General features: G+C 40.0%; 1 protein-coding gene across 3 annotated transcripts in view; it reads right to left on the minus strand.

Annotated features, from left to right (window-relative positions):
- Positions 1-20,416, minus strand: part of LOC104587444 (phosphatidylinositol-3-phosphatase myotubularin-1) — a 92,687-nt gene that overhangs the window by 23,074 nt on the left and 49,197 nt on the right. For 2 of the 3 annotated variants that reach the window (XM_010245059.3, XM_088889524.1), the window contains 5 exons: positions 16,102-16,201; positions 15,892-16,005; positions 13,785-13,954; positions 9,876-9,960; positions 4,053-4,274 (listed from right to left, as the gene is read on the minus strand). In XM_010245059.3, the coding sequence (XP_010243361.1) occupies positions 4,053-4,274; positions 9,876-9,960; positions 13,785-13,954; positions 15,892-16,005; positions 16,102-16,201 (691 nt within the window). The remainder of the gene's footprint in view (positions 1-4,052; positions 4,275-9,875; positions 9,961-13,784; positions 13,955-15,891; positions 16,006-16,101; positions 16,202-20,416) is intronic. The other variant, XM_088889525.1, reaches the window with a different exon arrangement.

Raw genomic sequence — 20,416 nt, forward strand, 5'->3', positions numbered from 1 at the left:
ACACCACTGAGGTGACAAGCAAGTATTGGGTCACTTCTTTTGGAGTAGATCACCAGTGTTGATTCTTTCCAGATAGGCTTCCCAACAAAAACTACCAACCCTACGAGGTATTGCTCTGCACCAAACCTCATCAACAGGGAAAGGGGGGAAAGTAGGACTGGTGGACTGACTTAAGACTTTGAAGAAAGAAGCACAAGAAAAGATGCCATTGGGGGTAGGTGTCCAAATTCTAGAATCCGCCCTAGTGGGGTCTAAGACAACGTTATCAAGAAGTGCAATAAGACTCGAAATACTGTCGAAGTCTGAGTCCCTCAAATCCCTTCTTAGACTCAAGTTCCACCCAATCCCAGAAGTGGAAGAGGAACGGGTGGTGAAAGACGAGATTGGCTCATTTTTCAAATCAGAAAGAGCATACAAAGAAGGAAACTGGTCCTTTAGAGGGGCATTCCCCACCCAGGTTTGTTCCCAAAATTTTATGGAGTTATCGGAATTCAAATCATACCTGATATTAGGGGTGAAAACTGGTAGCAGGTCATGAATGGCTTTCCAAGGAGAATTGCTTGTGGTCCTAGCTCTGATTCCAGTGTCCCATCCATTGTGCTCCAGCCCATGTATACTTGCCACTATTCTAGCCCATAGCTTCTCCTTCTCCATAGGAAACCTCCACAACCACTTTCCCAACAGAGTCATATTCCTTCTCCTAATACTCCCAAGCCCCAAACCACCACAAGTCTTACTCCTACACACTATCTCCCAGCTAACTCTATGATCCCTCTTCTCCTCTCCCGGCTCCCACAGGAAATCTCTCATTAGCTTCTCCAATCTGTTAGCAACCTTCACTGGGATTTTAAACACCGACAGGAAAAAGATGGGTAAGTTAGCAAGCGTGGCCTTAATTAGTGTAATTCTCCCACCAAGAGAGAGGTAGTTCTTTTTCCAGGATACCAGTCTTTTTTCAAACCTTTCCACCACCGGGTTCCAAAAGCTCTCTCTCATAGGATTATCACCTAATGGCAACCCTAAGTAGTTCAAAGGCCACCCCGAGACTTCACACCCCAGCACTTCAGCACTCTCCCTGACCTCTCCCTCCTCCAAATTCACCCCCACTACACAGCTCTTCCCAAGGTTAACCTTCAAGTTGGACATTTGCTCAAACAGTTGTATCACCGACTTCAAGTTCCTGATAAAGCTCACATTACCGCCTTCACAAAACAGAATTGTGTCATCAGCAAACTGTAAGTGAGTGAGGGGGGTTTCCACCCTCCCAACTCTCCAGCCTTTAATGAGCCCCCTAGAATCTGCTCTGTGAATCAGTTTCCCCAAAACCTCCGCAATTAGAATGAACAAGAAAGGAGAAAGGGGGTCTCCTTGTCCTATACCCCTACTGGCCTGGAAAGAAATCTACCATTGTCCCATTCACTAGCACTGAATAATGACAATTCCGGAAACAACCCATGATCCACTTACACCATCTAGCCCCAAACCCAAATTTAGTCAAAACTTTCCTCAAGAAATCCCTGTCCACCAAGTCATAAGCCTTTTCCAGGACCAATTTACAAACCACTCCCTTCTTCTTATCCCTCTTAAAGTTCTCCACACTCTCATTAGCAATTAAAATCTGATCAGTAATTTGTCTTCCACTCACAAAAGCTCCTTGAAAGTGTGCAATGATATCTGGCAATACCTTCTTCAGCCTCAAAGACAACACTTTTGCAATGATCTTATACAAGCTATTAACCAAGCTAATTGGCCTAAAATCCTTCGGGTGGGATGCATCTTTCTTTTTCGGAATTAAGGCTATAAATGTAGAGTTCACACCCGGATTGACAATTCCTCTCCCGAAAAACTCCTCAAACACCTGCAAAAGATCATCTTTCAAGATATCCCAACAGTCCTAATAAAAAGCCATTGAGAACCCATCCGGCCCTGGAGCTTTTGTTCTATCCATAGAAAACACAACCTCCTTGATCTCTTCTAAATTAAAGCTTCTTTCCAACCTTCTCCTGTTCTCCACCCCTACATCTGGCCAATCCAATCCTTCTACCCACACCCTTCTACTCACAGGCCTTCTTAGGATAGACAATTCCTTCTACTCATAGGCCCTAAATCTATCCTACTAGTCGTATCGCAACCTTCCACTTGGTGTTCTGCACTATTCTCAAGGTTTACAAAATTTTCATCACATCTTACCTCTTTTCTCCTTCCTTAATAATCATTGACTTGACCTCACCTCCTATTTCATTCTCTTGCATTTTTTTTCCTTTGAACTGAAGGCTTCAGTTGATCCTCTCACATCTTTCTCTTTGTTTTCTCTTCTCTTCTCACCATGCGTTTGAAGACTCTGACCAGTTGAAATGATCTTTTGTTTATTCCTTATCTTGTAAAAAATTTCATAATGCACCAGATGTAATCTCCCTCACCTTCAATCTTCAAGTCTTTCTTCTCTCCTTCCTTCAACTCTCCTTTCTTCCTTTCCCAGTCATTTTGGTCAAATCTCGCCCTAGTCTCAACTTCCCAACCATAACCAAACAAGTCCTGTTAAAATCAACCTACCCGCAGCTCAAAGCAACATAAAAGCAAAAGAGGCCCATCTCTATTTAATCCCCTGTCTGGCCCACCTCAATGCCCCAAACCAGATGGCCCACATCGCTCCCCCCCTCCCCTTTCTCTGACCCCTAAACATTACTCAGCCCACTTTTAAAGTCAAAAACACTTTTCATAGTATCCTCCTTCATTTCCAAAATTACCACTTTAAACTCCCCAACCTTTCATCTTCATCCCTTACCTCTCACCCCCCCCCCCCCCATCTTGACTCCACTTGTTCATCTTCCTTACCCTCATTGTCCTCTAAACTTCGCTTAGAGAAACCTTATTATTCTTCTCTACCCCTTTCAAAATTGTAACGGAAAATGTAGGATCTGTTTCTTTAAGCATTATTCTCTAAGGGTGCAACTTGGGTTGCCCAAGTTAGCATTTTACACTGCTTTGGATTGGGCTTTCAGGTAGGGCCCATTCAAATTTTGATAAAAGCCCAACCCAAGCCCACCCAAGTTGCACCCCTACTGTTCTCAATTCAAGTTGTTCCCCTGCATAAAGTAAGTCTATTCTTGTAGGAATCAAACATAAATCTTCAACATCAATCAGTATTCCCACATACTGCACCTGAAGCCAGAACCTATTGCAAAAATCAAACCTCTAAAATTTTCCAACAGCTTCATCAACCGATCTGAAAGTCTGGCTACCCCAAGAATGCAATAGAACCCAAACACATTTTATCCAAATAAATGATGTCTCCTCTGAAGTCTTCAATTGCCCAACCTCGACCTATCTATCAAGTCTTAGCTTCGGAAATCTCACCGCACCTCTTCTCTCCCTCTCCAAAACTCTCTGCTCTTTTTCTCTTGAAGCTAAACAAAAATAAGCCTGTGTTTAACCTTCTTACCTGCAAGAAACCAAAACGAAACCACTCTGTGTGTGCCCATCTCTGAACATCAACAGTATCTGGATCTGAGTGCATAAACCATCTGACCAAGCATCAATAAAGAAACCCTATCCTTTGACAGCTTCCCAACCTCTTTCACCACCACTTTGACCAATGCCATCTTTTGTTCTTCAAATCAAAAAAATAAAAAAAAATCCTTTGTCTGAGAAAATTTTTCTGAAAAAAAATTCTCAAACAATACTTGTAACTGTTTATTGGAGACAACTAAACTAAATATACTAACAATTGGCTATAGGGCTCAAAAAATTCAGACTCGAACCTTCTGATTGTAACTGTTTTGTGAGAAAAGGTTTTACAACCCTGTCAATTTCTAGAGATTTCTAAAAAAGTTTATAAACTATATTATGCACAGCTTCTCATAATTCATAGCAAATTTGGTCCAAGCTTCGTCTCAATACACTATTTCTTCACTGCTGAAAGGTTTTTTCTTTCACCTACATGGAAAACTCCATAATTAGTAAGAATATATCAATAGATGTTCATGCACTAAAAAATTATTTGATAACGTCTGATATGCAACAGCCATCCTGTATTCTTGTAATTAGCGCACCTGCAAAAATATGGGAGAATAGTTGCTTGATGTTTGTGCAGGCGATGAACTACCAGCTGGTGATGATCCTGATGAGGAGCGCATGGGTGATGTTGGAATATTCCCACCTGAAGATTGTCGAAAGAGCTCTGGAGGCATGTTACTGTTTCCAGATATTGTTGGCATTCCCATGCGATCTGAAAATGGATGGCCAAATGCAAGCCAATCCTTTTCAACTAGTGCCTGTAAGATGCCACATTCTAATTACTATTTTAGGCAATTCCGATATGTGCAACTAAGCTAATGATATTATGTTTGTAACCTAAATTACATTTCTAACATTGTATCTGTCCAGGAGCATAAATGTAAAAAGACCGGGCCGAATGGGCCCTAACAGCCTCTCATGTGATATCCTTTATTTTATCTCTTATTTTATGTTGATGGGCCTCACTTAATGGGCATGTTATTTGTACTTATTTTACTTTCTTTATGTAACTGCCAAGCTGGCCGCCCACTTAAGGGTATACTTGTCATCATCAATTTTTTAGAGATTAATAAAAAATAGGGTTAGAGGAGAAGGGTGATTAATTCGACCTCTTCTTCTCTTACCTCTTCTCTTCGCCATCTTCCTCTCTTATACAGTTATTCAGATCTGTTCTATTCTGCTAATCACTAAATTTAATCTTGATATTAGAGGACTGATTTACATCTTGGTATCAGAGCGGGTTCAGTTCCTCTTTCTTCTTTTTTTCTTTATTCCTGTACACTCTAAAATCAAGAGTGTATGGAGAGATAGGTTCTCTATAGTATAGAGAATCACTTGCCTAGTTGGTATAAGGGTTTGGAGAGTTTAGTTCTGGCCAGATTTTGCCAAGAAGTGATGCTGTTTTGCTGCTGCCCAAAACCCTAGCCGACTGGAGATTTTCGAGTTACCAGGAAAGGTGAAGCTTGGGTGTGGCACTCTGTGCTTGGAAGGTGTCTTGTGACTGCTAAAGGAGGGCGGTTCAGGTTTGGAAGAGTTTGGGTTACTCTGGTAGGTGCGGCAGTGTCTTCTCTCTCCCGCCCATCTGTTGGACGGAGCAAAACCCTAGTTTTTCAAGCACCCAAGTTCTGGTTTGACTTCAAGTAAGTTTACATAGTCAAAATTTTTTGTTCTTTGATTTTCGTTTGATTAATGGAGACATACGGAAGTGAGTTCAAGCAAGTGCCAAATTCTGGACCTGCTCCAGTAGATTCCGTTTTGACAGGTGTTACCACAATTAAGCTATATGGGACGAACTATCTTGCTTGGGCACAGTCTATAAAAATCTATGTTTGTAGTAGAGGAAAAATCGGGTATCTCACAGGAAGCAAGGTGAAACCTGAAGAGGCAGACCCTGAATTTGAAAGATGGATGCAAGAGAACTATACTGTTATAGGATGGTTAGTCAACTCTATGCAACCTCATATAAGCCAGCACTATCTTTGGATGTCTACGACTAAGGAGATATGGGACAGTGTAACTAAGACCTATTCACAGAAACTGAATGTAGCCAGAGCATACAAATTGAAAAGTGATGTGAAGAACCTGAGACAGGGGGAGAAGAGTGTGGCAATCTACTACTCTATACTAAAGTCCCTATGGCAGGAAATTGATGTTATGGAAACAGTGGTATGGGAGAGTAAAAAGGATGCTGAAATGTATAGAAAGCTAGTGGAGAGAAATAGGGTGTTTGAGTTTCTCACTGGACTCAACCCTGAGTTTGATATTATCAGACAGAACATTTTGGCCAGGGATGAGGTTACTCTTTCACAAGCATATGCTATGATAAGTAGTGAGGAGAGTAGGCGGCAGGTGCAGTTGCAGAGTCCATCTACAGAACATTTTGCACATGCGGGAATGAAACCGAAGGGCCCTACTGAGAAAAGAGAGCAATTGTGTGAATATTGCAAGAAACCACGGCATACAAAGGACACCTGCTGGAAGCTTCATCCTGAACTTCTTCCTGATAGATTTAAGAACAATAATAACCCTAAGAAGGGCAGTCAGGTGGGAAAATCCAAGACTGCTAATGTTGCTACAGTGCCTGAAGGGGGAAGTAAGGAAAGCGAAGAAAAATCAACTATTGAGCAGTTGGCTGCAATGAAGCTGGATTTTGAGAAGTATAGGAGGCTCCTAAATCACCTGGAAGCTACGGTTTCTTCAACTCACCCTTCCGACAGTACATCATCTTCATCGGCTTTTGCCCACTCAGGTACTCGTGCTTCTACGAATCATGCTTTAGCTTCAGGTAATCGTAAAATCCCTTGGATTATTGATTCCGGTGCATCAGACCATATGACCAGCCTATCTAACATGTTTTGCTCATATCACCTCCTCTCAGGGAAAGAGAAAATATCCCTTGCCGATGGGTCCATTGCCCCCATCTCTAGTAAAGGTGATATAAAGACCTCTGAAACCATGTTCTTATCTTCTGTTCTTCATGTCCCTAAGCTTAACACAAACCTCTTATCTGTTAGTAGCTTAACAAAGTCAATGAATTGCAGCATAACTTTCTTTCCCACTCATTGTGTTTTTCAAGACCTGCAGTCTCAGAGGATAATTGGGAGGGGCCATGAGGCGAACGGAATATACTTGCTGGACACACCAGATCAAGCTTTGGGACCACCTCATGGAGTTACCTTAGAGTCAGTCGTGTCAGAGTCTGTTAACAAAATTTTATTATGTCATTTTCGGTTTGGTCACTTGTCCTTTTTTTGCTTTGAGTCATCTGTTCCCATATATGTTTAAAGGAGTGTCTTTATCGAGTCTTCATTGTGAATCATGTGAGCTGGCAAAGCATTGTAGACATTCCTATTCAATTAGCAATAAAAGATCATTTTCTCCTTTCCATATTGTTCACTCTGATGTGTGGGGGCTATATCACATGCCAACCATGGGGGGTTACAGGTACTTTATCCTTTTCATTGATGATTACTCACGTTACACTTGGATTTATCTCATGAAATCCAGGGATGAAGTACCAGCTATTGTGAAAAATTTTCATGAACTCATCCTCACCTAGTTTAATACCCGTATCAAAATATTCTGCTCTGACAATTCTAAGGAGTATTTTGAGCGAACCCTCTTCACCTATCTTGAAACTTTTGGGGTTATTCATCAAAGTTCTTGTTCCTACACTCCACAACAAAACGGGGTGGCGGAAAGAAAGAACAAGCATGTGGTTGAGGTTGCCAGATCCTCCCGGGTCCTTTCTGATCAACCGTATGCCCTCCCGGGTCCTTGGCTTTAAAACCCCTTTTAGTCTTCTCTTCCCGGATGAGGATCTCTTTTCTCTTCCTCTCCATGTGTTTGGGTGTACTTGCTATGTGCATATTCATAGTCACCAAAGGCACAAGTTTGAACCCAAGGCTCATAAGTGCGTGTTTCTGGGATATGCTTCCACACAGAAGGGTTATTACTGTTTTGATCCGGTTCGTGGCACCCGCTTTGTATCTCGGGATATCACCTTTCCAGAGTTGACTCCCTTCTTCTGTATTCCTCCTGAGGGGGAGAAATCTGATGAGTACTTTGCTATGTCTCCAGCTGTTCCGCTTCCCATTCCTTGTGAGTCCGATCATGGGGTGTCCACCTCTTCCACTGGACCTACCCCTGATGTCCCTACTCCCCCTCCTGCTTCTGCTCCTGCTCTCCAAAGGTGGTACCAAAGGCGGAGATTCAGACATGTGCAGGTTGTTTCCACTCCTTCAGAAGAGCATCTTGCCACTCCCATCATTCCTGAGGAAACAGGTCAGCCCTCTACTGACCCATCTCTGACTGTTCCAGACCTTGACCTTCCTATTGCTCTTCGCAAGGGCAAGCGGAAGTGCACAGCCCATTGTATATCCAAACACTTATCTTACAGCCTTCTCTTCCCTTCCTACTACTCTTTTCTTGCCTCTGTTTCTTCCCATAAGATACCCAGGTCTATACCGGAAGCTTTATCTCAAGCTGAATGGAGGGATGCTATGATGACCGAACTTGATGCACTGCATAAGAATCATACCTGGGACATTGTGGACTTGCCGGAAGGAAAGGAACCAGTGGGTTGTAAATGGGTGTTTACTATTAAATATCACTCTAATGGCTCTATTGAGAGGTTTAAGGCTCAGTTGGTTGCTAAGGGTTACACCCAAATGTATGGCATTGACTATCTGGAGACATTTGCTCCTGTAGCTAAGATGACTTCAGTCAGGGTTTTACTTTCTCTAGCAGCTACTTTTGACTAGCCCCTACACCAGTTTGATGTTAAAAATGCCTTCTTGAATGAAGAACTGCATGAAGAGGTCTACATGTCTCTACCTCTAGGAGTGTATGGGAAAGAAATGAAAGGCAAGGTGTGTAAACTACACAAATCCCTTTATGGTCTCAAACAATCTCCTCGGGTTTGGTTTGAGAGATTTCGGGCTGCTCTTGTCTCCTTTGGCTACATTCAAACACAATCTGATCATACACTGTTCTTGAAGAGAAATGACTCTCTGGTGACCTTCTTGATTGTTTATGTTGATGATATTGTGGTCACGGGTAATGACATTGAAGAGGCCAGTAAACTAAAAGCATTTCTCAACTCTGAATTTGACATCAAAGATTTGGGAGATCTTCGGTATTTCTTGGGCATTGAAGTTGCTCGATCTAAGGATGGTATATTCATATCTCAGCGCAAATATGTCCTTGATCTTCTTGCTGAAACTGGTAAACTTGGAACTAAACCCATCTCCACTCCCATTGATCCTAATCATAAGCTTTCTGCCATAGATGGTGCATCTTTGTCTGATAAAGAAGTGTTTCAGAGACTGCTTGGGAAGTTGTTATTACCTTTGCATGACTCGGCCAGATATTTCCTATGCAGTAAGTGTTCTCAGTCAGTTTATGCATTCTCCCAGAGATACTCATCTAGCTGTTGCAGAAAGGGTTTTGTGCTACTTGAAAGGTACTCCAGGGAAAGGTATTCTATTTGCTAAGCATGGTCACATGAAGCTGGAAGCCTTTACTGATGCAGATTGGGCAGGATGTATTGATGACAGAAGGTCCACCTCTGGTTATTGTGTGCTCTAGTTGCTGGGAATATTGTGTCTTGGAGTAAGAAACAATCAGTAGTTGCTAGATCTTCAACTGAAGCAGAATACAGGGCAATGGCTCATGGTGTGTCAGAATTACAATGGCTACGATCCCTTCTAGAGGAGTTGGGGGTGGACTACGAAAAACCAATGATGCTCTATTGTGACAACCAAGCTGCTACCAACATTGCACATAATCCTGTCCAGCATGACAGAACTAAGCACATTGAGGTTGATAGGCATTTCATAAGGGAAAGAGTCTCTTCAGGAGAAGTTTTTTTACCATTTATCACATCAGAAGAGCAACTAGCTGATATCTTGACCAAGGGAGTTCCCAGGGGGAAATTGACACACTATATAAGCAAGCTGAGCATGATTGACATCTATGCTCATCTTGAGGGGGAGTGTAAAGAGACTGAGCCGAATGGGCCCTAACAGCCTTCCATGTGATATCCTTTATTTTATCTCTTATTTTATGTTGATGGGCCTCACTTAATGGGCCTGTTATTTGTTCTTATTTTACTTTCTTTATGTAACTGCCAAGTTGGCCGCCCACTTAAGGGTATACTTGTCATCATCAATTTCCTCTCTTAGACAGTTATTCAGATTTGTTCTATTCTGCTAATCACTAAATTTAATCTTGATATTAGAGGACTGATTTACATCTATAAGCATTGATGATTCATACGTCTTACAATCAAGCATAAAACCAAAAGTAAGACTATGCAACAAACTTTAAAAAAAAAAAAAAGACTCAGAATGTAATACCTGAAATCCCTTAAACGTCCGATAATAAGAATCAAGCAGCAAACTAGCAAGTGAGACCAACTGTGTTGTTCTATCCCACCCATCACTATGCAAAACAATAAGCTTGTGACAGTCAAAATCTAATGCTTGTTCCAATAAAAAAACTTTAAAAAATATAGAAGGGCTCAAGGTTTCTAATAAAGGCATTTTTTTCCAATCTGCACAAGATGGGTAAGAATAGAAACAAGGAATCAAATAGATAAATTCAGGGTGCAAAGCTTCACAAAAAGCAGTAACAAGAAAAGATTTGCATTCCTCACATGAAGATTGGAATTCTGTAAAACCAACCAATCTAAATATCAAAGATAATAGTTTAAGCCTGTTGTCACTGCGACCTCATTGAGAGAGAACTAGTGCTTATGACCAATGTTTTCGAACCACCATTGACCCAGACAATCGGACCGTTCAGCTCGGGAACTGTCCAGGCAACCGGTTCCATTTTACCCCAAACCTGGTCCCTGGCCAAAAACCTATGAATTGGTCAATGACCCATTGACCTAGGTGGTCGAACCATCGATCATTCGACGCGTTCAATGATTTTTGACCATTTGTAATTTTAATTTTTTTTTTTTGTTAGAATGGAGGCGGTCGAACCATCGACCCGAAAACCGGTGGCCAGAACAGTTCCTACTCTGGATCTGAGTCGTTTTTTAAAACATTGCTTATGACTATAGTATTTTTTATTAGTAATGATACCAGAAGAGCTTTATTATCTCTGAAAAATAAAGTATAGAAGACAATAACCATCTTGGCCCATCATTGACTGAGATATATCTTCAAAGGTATAGGCTAACAACACTTATAAAGCAAAGCAATAATTAAGGAAACACGTCTTCTAAAGCAATAATAGAAGAGATGCATCAAGATTGAGAAGCAGAAAGAGAAAGAAGAAGATAGAAGAAAATAGTTAAGAAAAAACTCCAAATTGTAGGAGCCATTAGGTCTCCCACTGCCTTTTATAATTGTTGTGGGAAATAAAGGAAAATTACAAATATGCCCCTGGTTAGGAGGCAGCTATAGAAAAGTAAAAACAAAAGGCCCATAACAAGAAAAACAAGCCCACTAACAAGTAATAATAAGAAGAAAAGCAAGCAATTATAGCCCACTTTCAACAGAAACCATACCAATAGGGATACTTCCCAATACAAAATTCCCTTTCCACACCATCACTAGTTATCCCATCAGAAAGGGAGTTAGCTGATCTCCAGATCCACCTAAATGAGATCTTCACATTAGAAACCATAGCTCTATCCGATTTTGCCAGTGTTTTTTAAAAGGGTAGTGGCCAATACACATGAAAATAACAGACGGATCCAACCCAAGTGGAGTCATAAGTCATAACCAATCTAAATAGAGAAGACATGGCAAGGGACCTAGTTTAGGCACTACATGACAACACGTCCATGTCAAGTATGACTTACAAAGTTAGCTATGTGGTTAACTACAGCTAGTAAGACACTGTAGAGATGTAACATATGCAGACAATGGTTTCGTGTGGTAACCTAAAGCCAAAAAAATAACCTAACCTGTGGTCTGGATCTTGTATTCAACATAGGACATGATGATGGTTAGTCAAAGGACTGGATCAATGAATGACACTTATATGCATTTTTCTTCTTATTTTGAACAATAGTGTCTTAGTGAATGATATGAAAATAGTAAACAATTATCCAATCACCAATTCTCCATTTGGTTCTTTTAGAAAAATGCTTTTAAAAATTATGATGATTTTAATGAAATATCAAAAATTTTTTAATAGTATTCTAAAATTTTAAACCTTAAAAATATAGTCTATCAATGAAATTTGAAATATCACCAATATATCAGCAAAATATCAGGATATTTGGAAAAAAAGATTCTAAGAAAATTCCATTTCGCCTAGCAAAATGGGATATATCAGAGATATTTCACCAAATATCATTGATATTGCAAACCATGTTCCCACTTGGAAAGAATCCTATTTCACAAAACCATTCCTCTCCTAGAAGGAATGATACTGTAGTAACCCATCCACAGTCTACTAATGATACAATTATATTCTTTGAGGATGGTGATCACCAAAAGGCAATGAGTTTAAAATGGGTGGTGAAATTATTTGAGCAGTTATTAAACTTTAAAATAAATTTCAAGAAGAATTGTGTGGTTGGAGCGAATCTGGAGAGGAGATGAGATTTATAGTAGCATCATTAGGGTGTGTAGTGGTGTACCAATGCTTCTTAGCCCTTAAAATACTTGGGTATGCCTTTAGAAGATAACCATCAGAAGGGAAGGTTTTAGATCCCAATTATAGAAACGTGTGGTTTGGCTGCTTGGAAGAGGAGCTACATTTCCTTGGGTGATAGGGTAACCCTAATAAAGTCTACCTTAGCTAGCCTACAGATTTATTATTGCTGCCTTTAGGATTCCTCAAAAGGTGGTGTACAAGTTAGAAAAAATTATGAAAGATTTCTTGTGGGAGCTAGGTAAAGATAGAAAGGACCATTTGTTAAGTGGAAAATTATTTGTGGAAGGAGGGAACAGGGGACTTGGGCATAAGTAACATAGGAAAGAAGAATAGAGCACTATTGGGTAAATGGTTGTGGATATGACCTTTGGATAGGGTAAGATTGTGGCACCAGGTGGTGGATAGCATACATGGACAAGCTGACAATGGTTAAGATATTGTTCTGTCTTTGTGGGCTATGATGGTCTCACCTTGGAAGGCTATTCATGGTGTCCTTCCTAACTTCTTAAGCCATACAAGGTATGATGCGTGTATTGGAAAATATCCTCTTAAGGATCGTTTTCTCTCTTTACACTCTTTCCTTTTTCAAGATGGAACCTATTTCAAGGATAGACTTCAATCTCCCTTGTGAATTGATTAAGTTGGAATTTGGGTTATAGGAGATGGTTGAGAGATCATGAGTTTTGACTCAGCTTCTTTGTTACTATAACCTCTTGATCTGTTTCTTTGGACCTTTCTAAACCTGATAATCAGATTTGGGTTCCTAGCCCCAATGGCCTATTCTCTTGTGCTTCTTTTTGCTCTTCCCCCCTCTCCTCTCAGCCTTTCCCTATCAAAGAAGTTTGGTGTAGACCTGTCTCACCAAAGATCGGTGGAAGATTTTCATGGGAAGATAAATACCTTGGATATCTTGCAAAGAAGACCTTTCTTGTGCATCTCTCCAAGCTGATGTATCCTTTGCAAAGTCAACAGTGAGAGATGTTACTGCCTACTAATCTCCTATCCTTTTGTTGTAGGTATTTGGTAGAGGTTATTTTTGGACTTTGCCTTTGCAGAGGAGTAGCTTATTTGACCCATCTACCATCATATGGCCCAAGAAGAGGGGAAGGGATCTTGTGCAGATGTGTTACGGCTGTGGTGATTTGGACAATTTTGGGAGGAGAGAAATGCAAGATTGTTCCTTGAAAAGGAAAGAAATGAGGTTGCAATAATTGATTGTATTGTACAAACTACACTAGGTCAAATCCATGGTCGTCTTCTCTCCTTTCTCCTTTAATGACATTTGGAGAGGAACTAGGAAGCTTTAAATGGATGACTATCATAAGCAAGCATACCTAGCACAACAGCTTTCTCTTGGACAAACCATTTGTTTTAATACCCCTATGGAGTCTATTTCTGATTAATTTGGTGTTCCATCCTCATTCTTAAATCTCAGCTGGTGTTGAGTTCTCAAAAATGTGATAGCCATTCAGCTACAAGGTCCAGATTTCAAAACCACTAAGAGAAGTAACAGTGTAATATTCGAGTACATAAATAACATAATACCTTGAACAACCACCTAGCAAGCAAATAAGTAGCAAGTGTGTTCTACAATTGTTTGCAATCGTTGACACAAGAAAGACATCAGAAAGAGGATTCAAACAAACCTGCAATGCACAAGAACTGAGGATGACTCCAAAGCAACACGTGCTGCAATCCAAGCAGAACCAGCTAGAACACTTTGAATATGTATTAGCCATCCACTATCTCCCAGGGTGGAAACTGAAGCTGACATACTGCTAAGATGTCCCCCACCCCAGGTCCATCCACCATTTCTCTGATCAATTTAAATAATATAAATGGTTATAATAACATTTACGACATCTAAGTCATTATACATTATTGAAACAGCAATACAACTTCAGAAGACAGTGAAATAGTGTAAAGATACCCTTCAACCTTTTTATTTTCTTATTGGATCAAGATAATTGCACATATACTCCAATAAGATTACAGGTTTGGTTCACAAAAAAATTTAGCTTCTGAACTTTATTAATTTACTTGCATCTGCCCTACATCCTTTCCCATAAAAAATTCAGCTAATATTGTAATAAACCGACAAATTGAGGGCAATACCAACCACACCAATCAAGAATCAATTGATGCCCAATACACAGTTGGCTAGGATGATTAAGCATCCACTAGGTTGACTAGCAACTACCTAACATAGATAACCACAAAATTATGGCTCAGGACTGCCATAGTTTTTGATGGTCCAGGACAGGTTGGACATTGGGCCAGCAATGGCCCAGTATTCAGCCCTAACCACCAAGTTACAAACACGAAGAATAAAGCCACCAAGTTACAGACATGAACAATAATACATATGACATCCTTTAATGATATCGGATGAAGTGGACTCTCTCCTCCCATATGTGTTTTTCATGTGAGGCAGACAGCGAATTGACAATATCACCCCTTCAACCAATATGAGTATGCTGCAACTAAAGTTTTTGACTTTATATCTATCTTGGGAAGACAATGGCATATTTCAGACATGGAGGACCTTTTTAAGAATGGTTGGGGTGGTTAATGTACATGCCTGTAGGAATTTCATTTCATGTTTCTATTTCTTTATATCCTTCTCAAATATTGACCCCCAACCCCAGTGGGCAACCTGAGCTCCTTTTGCTTCAGACCAAATCCCTGACTTATATGTGTTCCTTGTATCCTCATTTGCTCATCTATGATCTCTTAACTTCTTTTATTGTTGATAGAGAGAAGCATGATATTGTTTTGCAAGGGAGCGTATTGGATGTGTGCCCAGGGTTTGGGGGCTTAACTGCATTTTTTGCACAGGGAGATGTAATGTCATCGTTTCATTTTCAGGGTTTGGGGGCTTAACTGTATTGGGAGTTCTACTCTCCCTCTTTGCTTCTTTGTTGCCTTGTATCATTCACTCCCAATCTTTAATTGGATCCTATTAACTACCATAAAAAAGTTCATGGAACACTCATTTCTAATCCACCCTTTCTACTCTCACCACTTCTATCTCAATTCCCCATTTCTGTGCTATGCACATTTTACATTCTGTTTCATTCAACTCATTTTATAATTTCTCCTCAGTCTTCATGGTTCATGGCATCCCCCAACTCTCTAAATACATGTCACCATCTTTTCGAACCCTCTCTCTTATACAGGCATTTTCCTCTCTTTGGTTTCCTCTTTGCTATGGATTCAAACAAGGCAGTGAAAATGGTTGTGTTGAGCTTGAGTACCTTGGTTGACATATTTAAATGAAATAATAAGATTGTGGTCTGTGGAAAGCCTATCAAAAGAGCAGGAATAAAATAGTATTGGTAAAACCATCAATTCTCACAAACCGTGAATAACATGAAGAACATCACATGCCTTCTATATCAAAACTTTTAATTTGAACTGTAGAATTTCCCTAGGGTAATCGCCAGTACAGAAAACTAGACAAACATTCTTCAAAACTAAGTTACTAATACCATATTCCAACAAAAACACATAAATTATAACTGCAAAGTTATCTTAGTAACTTAGTGATTGACATGCAAAAGGCACTAGTATCAACAATTTCAAGTTCATACATAACTAACATTTGTCTCATTTGTTTCTAAATTAATGTATTTCCATAAATCGTCATCATCCATGCCCTATCCCAACTATATGGGGAATGTATTTCCATAAACAATAAATGAAATATATCCAAAAAAGAAACTCAGTACGGTTAAATCCCATATAACTGACCAAAAATGACGACACTCCATCTGAAGAAGTGGCACCGTGAGTATCTAAGTAGTCCCTGAGTCGAGCAAGACTATCCCTCATGGCATGGATATTGTCTATTCCAAAGAAAACTATCTGATGGCATAGTACAAATGCATCAATAGTATAAATAGAAACATCACAAAAAAAAACAAGGAAGAAATACAGGCACAAGTCAAACCAATGACAGACCTCAGATTGGAAATAATTAGAAGGTGACTCAGAACCACCTCCCATTGCCCCATTCGCTAAAGCATTTTTTCTTGGTCTTGCATCAGCAATATAGAGTTTCCTACCAAAACAAAACTTCGTTTCTTAGAAAAAACAGAAATAACAGGAGAGACATTACATAAAAGCAAGCTGAACAAGAAGCTATTATTTGTATTACAGTCAGGGAAAAGATCATGCAAAAGTTTCTCCCTTTTTTATAAGTTAAATGGTAGCATTTTCAGGGCCTCAGATGAGAGATCACTATGGTTCTCGAGCCCAATAGCAGAAGGTGATGCAAAGATGGAAGCAAGGAAAGCAACCACAGAAGAAGATTCTCAACAAATCTCAAAGAGAAAAAAAAAAAGACTATTTGGTCGGTCAAACCTTGGCCAATTTGATTAAAATTTGGTGGAGTAAAATACACTTAAAGTACTTAAATACTGTAAAATATCAGCTCAATCAGATGCAGAAGTGTCCCAACTGAAGTCTTCAAAATGACTATTATGGATTCTGTATGTCATGGTCAAAGTCAAAGCCAATGTTAGACCAGTACTGGCTGTGTCGTATAGTAGAGTTGTGTCAAGTTTAGTCCATGTTAGTTTAGCCATTTGAGAGTTAAACTTCAATATTCTAGAATTTATCATTTATAGTAAAGTCCAAGCTTACTATTTAGTAATTCCCCATATTTTTGCAATTATTGTTTATGGTAAAATCATGATTTGCTGTTTTTAGTAATTTCTGATTTCTTATATAAATTGAATTTTTATTTTTAATGAAATCTGTACACAAAGAGTTAAGAGTCTAAATACAAGTAGGAATTTGTATCTAATTGGTCTATAAAAGAATGTTTACAGGGCTTGTAAAGAAAGCATTCTATTCTATGGCTTTCTTCCACTAAGGTGTGAATAAACAGTTCTTTTCCTTATTCTTTTTTACTTGTTAATACCTGTGGCCAAAACCTACTGCTGTGAGTCTGAAATTTTCTGCTTTAAAGGGGTCTTGATTAGAGCAGAGACGGAGGCGTATTGTGCCGATATGCATGGCTCATGAGATACATACCTAATCATGGCATATCCCATATCTGTGGCCATGGATATGGATACGGATACAATATGCCCCATATCAGGAGTATCATATCAATACTTTAATCCTTGATTCTTATTGTATAGGGGGTATTTATATCGTTCCTCTTTACTTTAGTTAACCTAATTCTTCCTCTCAATCACATACTACCAAAATCAAGAAATAAAGCTCATCTTGGTATCAGATCATCACAACAAAGGATCTAGAGGACCTGAAGCCGAGCTTGCTCCACAGATGGCCTGCTGACATCATCAGGCCATAACAATGATGTCAGCAGCCATACTAGGCAGGGACCTTGGAATTCAAAAAGAATGCACACATAAGTAGTACTCAATCTATTAAGTTTTTAAATATATTGGTCATTTGGTCAGGCCTGTTTGGGAAAAAAGTACAGTTTGTCAGCCCAAGTTTTTCATTAAGGCTATTTCCCTGTTTTTCCCTTTCTTTGACTGCTTTATCAGTTCCTTTGATTTGGTGGCTGTTTGCAATTGGTTATTGTTGAGGAGTTGTTTGTCTTAGATTATAGTCATGTCATATTGTATATCAGCCAGAGGCTGTTTATGTGATGGCTTGTGTAGTGTTGGGCAGCAGGGTAGTTTAGTCTTTTCCCTTTCTTTAATGAAGAACCCATCTGCCTTTTGGGAGAGATTAATTAATTGTATTCTCAACTGAACAGAGCAAGAGGGTTCTCTTTTCGCTACAAGGAACTAACAGGTTTCATGGTATAAGAGTGTTAGCAAAACCTGGTTGGTGTCCTCCCTCATCTTTCTTGTCCTCTTGTTCTGCTTCTCCTCTCTTCTTTTATTTGTTTTCTGAGGAATTGAGGATTAAAGCAGAATTGCTTGCTTCTTAAGACAGTTTATGGTGGTTCTAACCATCACTGTGAGCATGGAGATGTGAGATTGATAAGTTCCCACTGCTACTCTGCTTCCAGTGAGCTGGTTCGAGGGAGCTCGCCCTCCTGAAGTGGTCATGAGGTTGAAGACGAGAGAGAGAGAGAGAGAGAGAGAGAGAGAGGGAGGGAGAGAAAATATCAAGGGAGTTATTCACTGTCTTTCATGCATTCGTTGATTGGCCTATATAGCGCATGGCCAGCTAACAACTTGTAACCAACTCTGAGCGTCTTACACAGACTATGATTGCTTTCCATTACGTGGACGTCGGGGTATACACGAATGTAATGGGTGGTGCCGTACGCGTGATGTGTGGTGTTCTGGGCTGACACTTGGGCCTGCTGGGCCTGAGTTGCTCCGTCTGGGTTTTCTCCTCCACTGGGCTTAACAGAGACCCTTCATTCAGACTATCCAATAGGGGTTTTGTGATTGTTAGTGAATGGAACAGGCTGTGATGTGTGATGTACATGTCAACTGAGTTGAGTGTGGCTGTGAGAGTATTGTTGCAGATCATCTGTGTTTGTGAAGTTGAGTTAGGTGGTCCTGTGATCAGAGAAGAAAAACAGTCCCAAAAGAAATAAGAAATCAGAAAAGAAAGAAGAAACAAAAGGAGACAGCAAGAAGAGAATAAGAGGAAGGGAACGATTGAGAAGAAAGGGTGAAATAGAAGAGTTGTTCATACATCTCCTCCTTTCCCTAATCCTTTTCATTATAGAATAATCACTAATAATTGGAAATTACAAGTAAATCCTTAGTTAATTAAACATAACAGAAACTAAAGTTAACAGGCCCATAAGAAAGAGGCATGTTAACAAAATAGAACATAAACATAAAATTAAAACACAATTGTGGACTATGGGCCATTCGGCCCATCTTCTCTATACTCCCCGTCAAGCTGAGCATAGATGTCAATCATGCCCAGCATGCTTGTATCATGTTGTAGCTTGGCCTTCGAGACTCCTTTGGTAAGAATATCAGCTAACTGTCCTTCAGATGTAATGAAGGGTAGACAAACTTCTCCAGAAGCCACTCTTTCTTTGATGAAATTCCTGTCAACTTCAATGTGCTTCATTCTATCATGTTGTACAGGATTGTGGGCAATGTTAATGGCGGTCTGATTGTCACAATACAGCATCAGTGGTCTGTCATACTCAACACCCAACTCCTCCATCAGGGATCAAAGCCAAAGTAACTCAGAAACTCCATGAGCCATAGCTCTGTACTCTACCTCAATTGAAGATCTAGCAACCACAAATTGTTTCTTTCTTCTCCAAGAAACAATATTACCTGCCACCATACTATAGTACCCCTAGTTTCACCTGGCATGTTTAGCAAAAAGAATACCTTTCCTCAGAGTACTCTTCAAGTAACATAAAATCCTCTCCGCTGCTGCCATATGTGTATCTCTAGGGGCATGCATGAACTGGCTAATGCAACTAACAGCATATGCAATGTCAGGGCGAGTCATACATAAATATAGCAATTTCCCTAGCAACCTTTGAAACGCTCCCCTATCCTTTAACAGTTCTCCACCAGAAGCAGAAAGTTTGTGTCTCGTATCAATAGGGATAGCCACCAGTCTTGCACCCATTTTACCTGTTTCAGTGAGCAACTCTAGCACATACTTGCGTTGGGATATGAAGATTCCATCTTTAGATCGAGCCACTTCAATACCTAAGAAATACCTTAATTCCTCCAAATCTTTGATCTCAAACTCTGTATGGAGGAAGGCTTTAAGGTTAGCAATCCCTGTCACATCAGTGCCAATCACTACAATGTCATCCACATAAACTATAAGATACACCACCAATGAACCTCTCCTCTTCACAAAGAGAGTATGATCAAATTGAGTTTGTGTGTAACCAAAGTTAACAAGAGTAGCTCTAAACCTCTCAAACCAAGCTCTAGGTGACTATTTGAACCCATAGAGAGGCTTTTTCAGCTTGCACACTTTACCCTCCATGTCTGGGCCATACATCCCTGGTGAAAGAGACATATACGCCTCCTCATGTAACTCTCCATTCAAGAAGGCATTTTTCACATCTAGCTGATAGAGGGGCCAATTTGAATGAGCTGCCAAAGATTGTAGGACCCTCACAGAGATCATCTTCGCAACAGGGGCAAAAGTCTCCAGGTAGTCAATCCCATACGCCTGTGTATAGCCTTTTGCAACTAGTCGGGCTTTATACCTCTCAATAGAGCCATCAGCATGATATTTGATGGTATACACCCACTTACAGCCTGTTGGCTCCTTCCCTTCAGGAAAATCCAGTGTTTTAAAAGTGCAAGGCGCAAAAAATGCGCAAGGGCCATTTTGCGCT

Source organism: Nelumbo nucifera, chromosome 6 (assembly GCF_055504915.1).
Source record: "Nelumbo nucifera cultivar China Antique chromosome 6, China Antique-T2T, whole genome shotgun sequence".
Taxonomy (NCBI): Eukaryota; Viridiplantae; Streptophyta; class Magnoliopsida; order Proteales; family Nelumbonaceae; genus Nelumbo; species Nelumbo nucifera.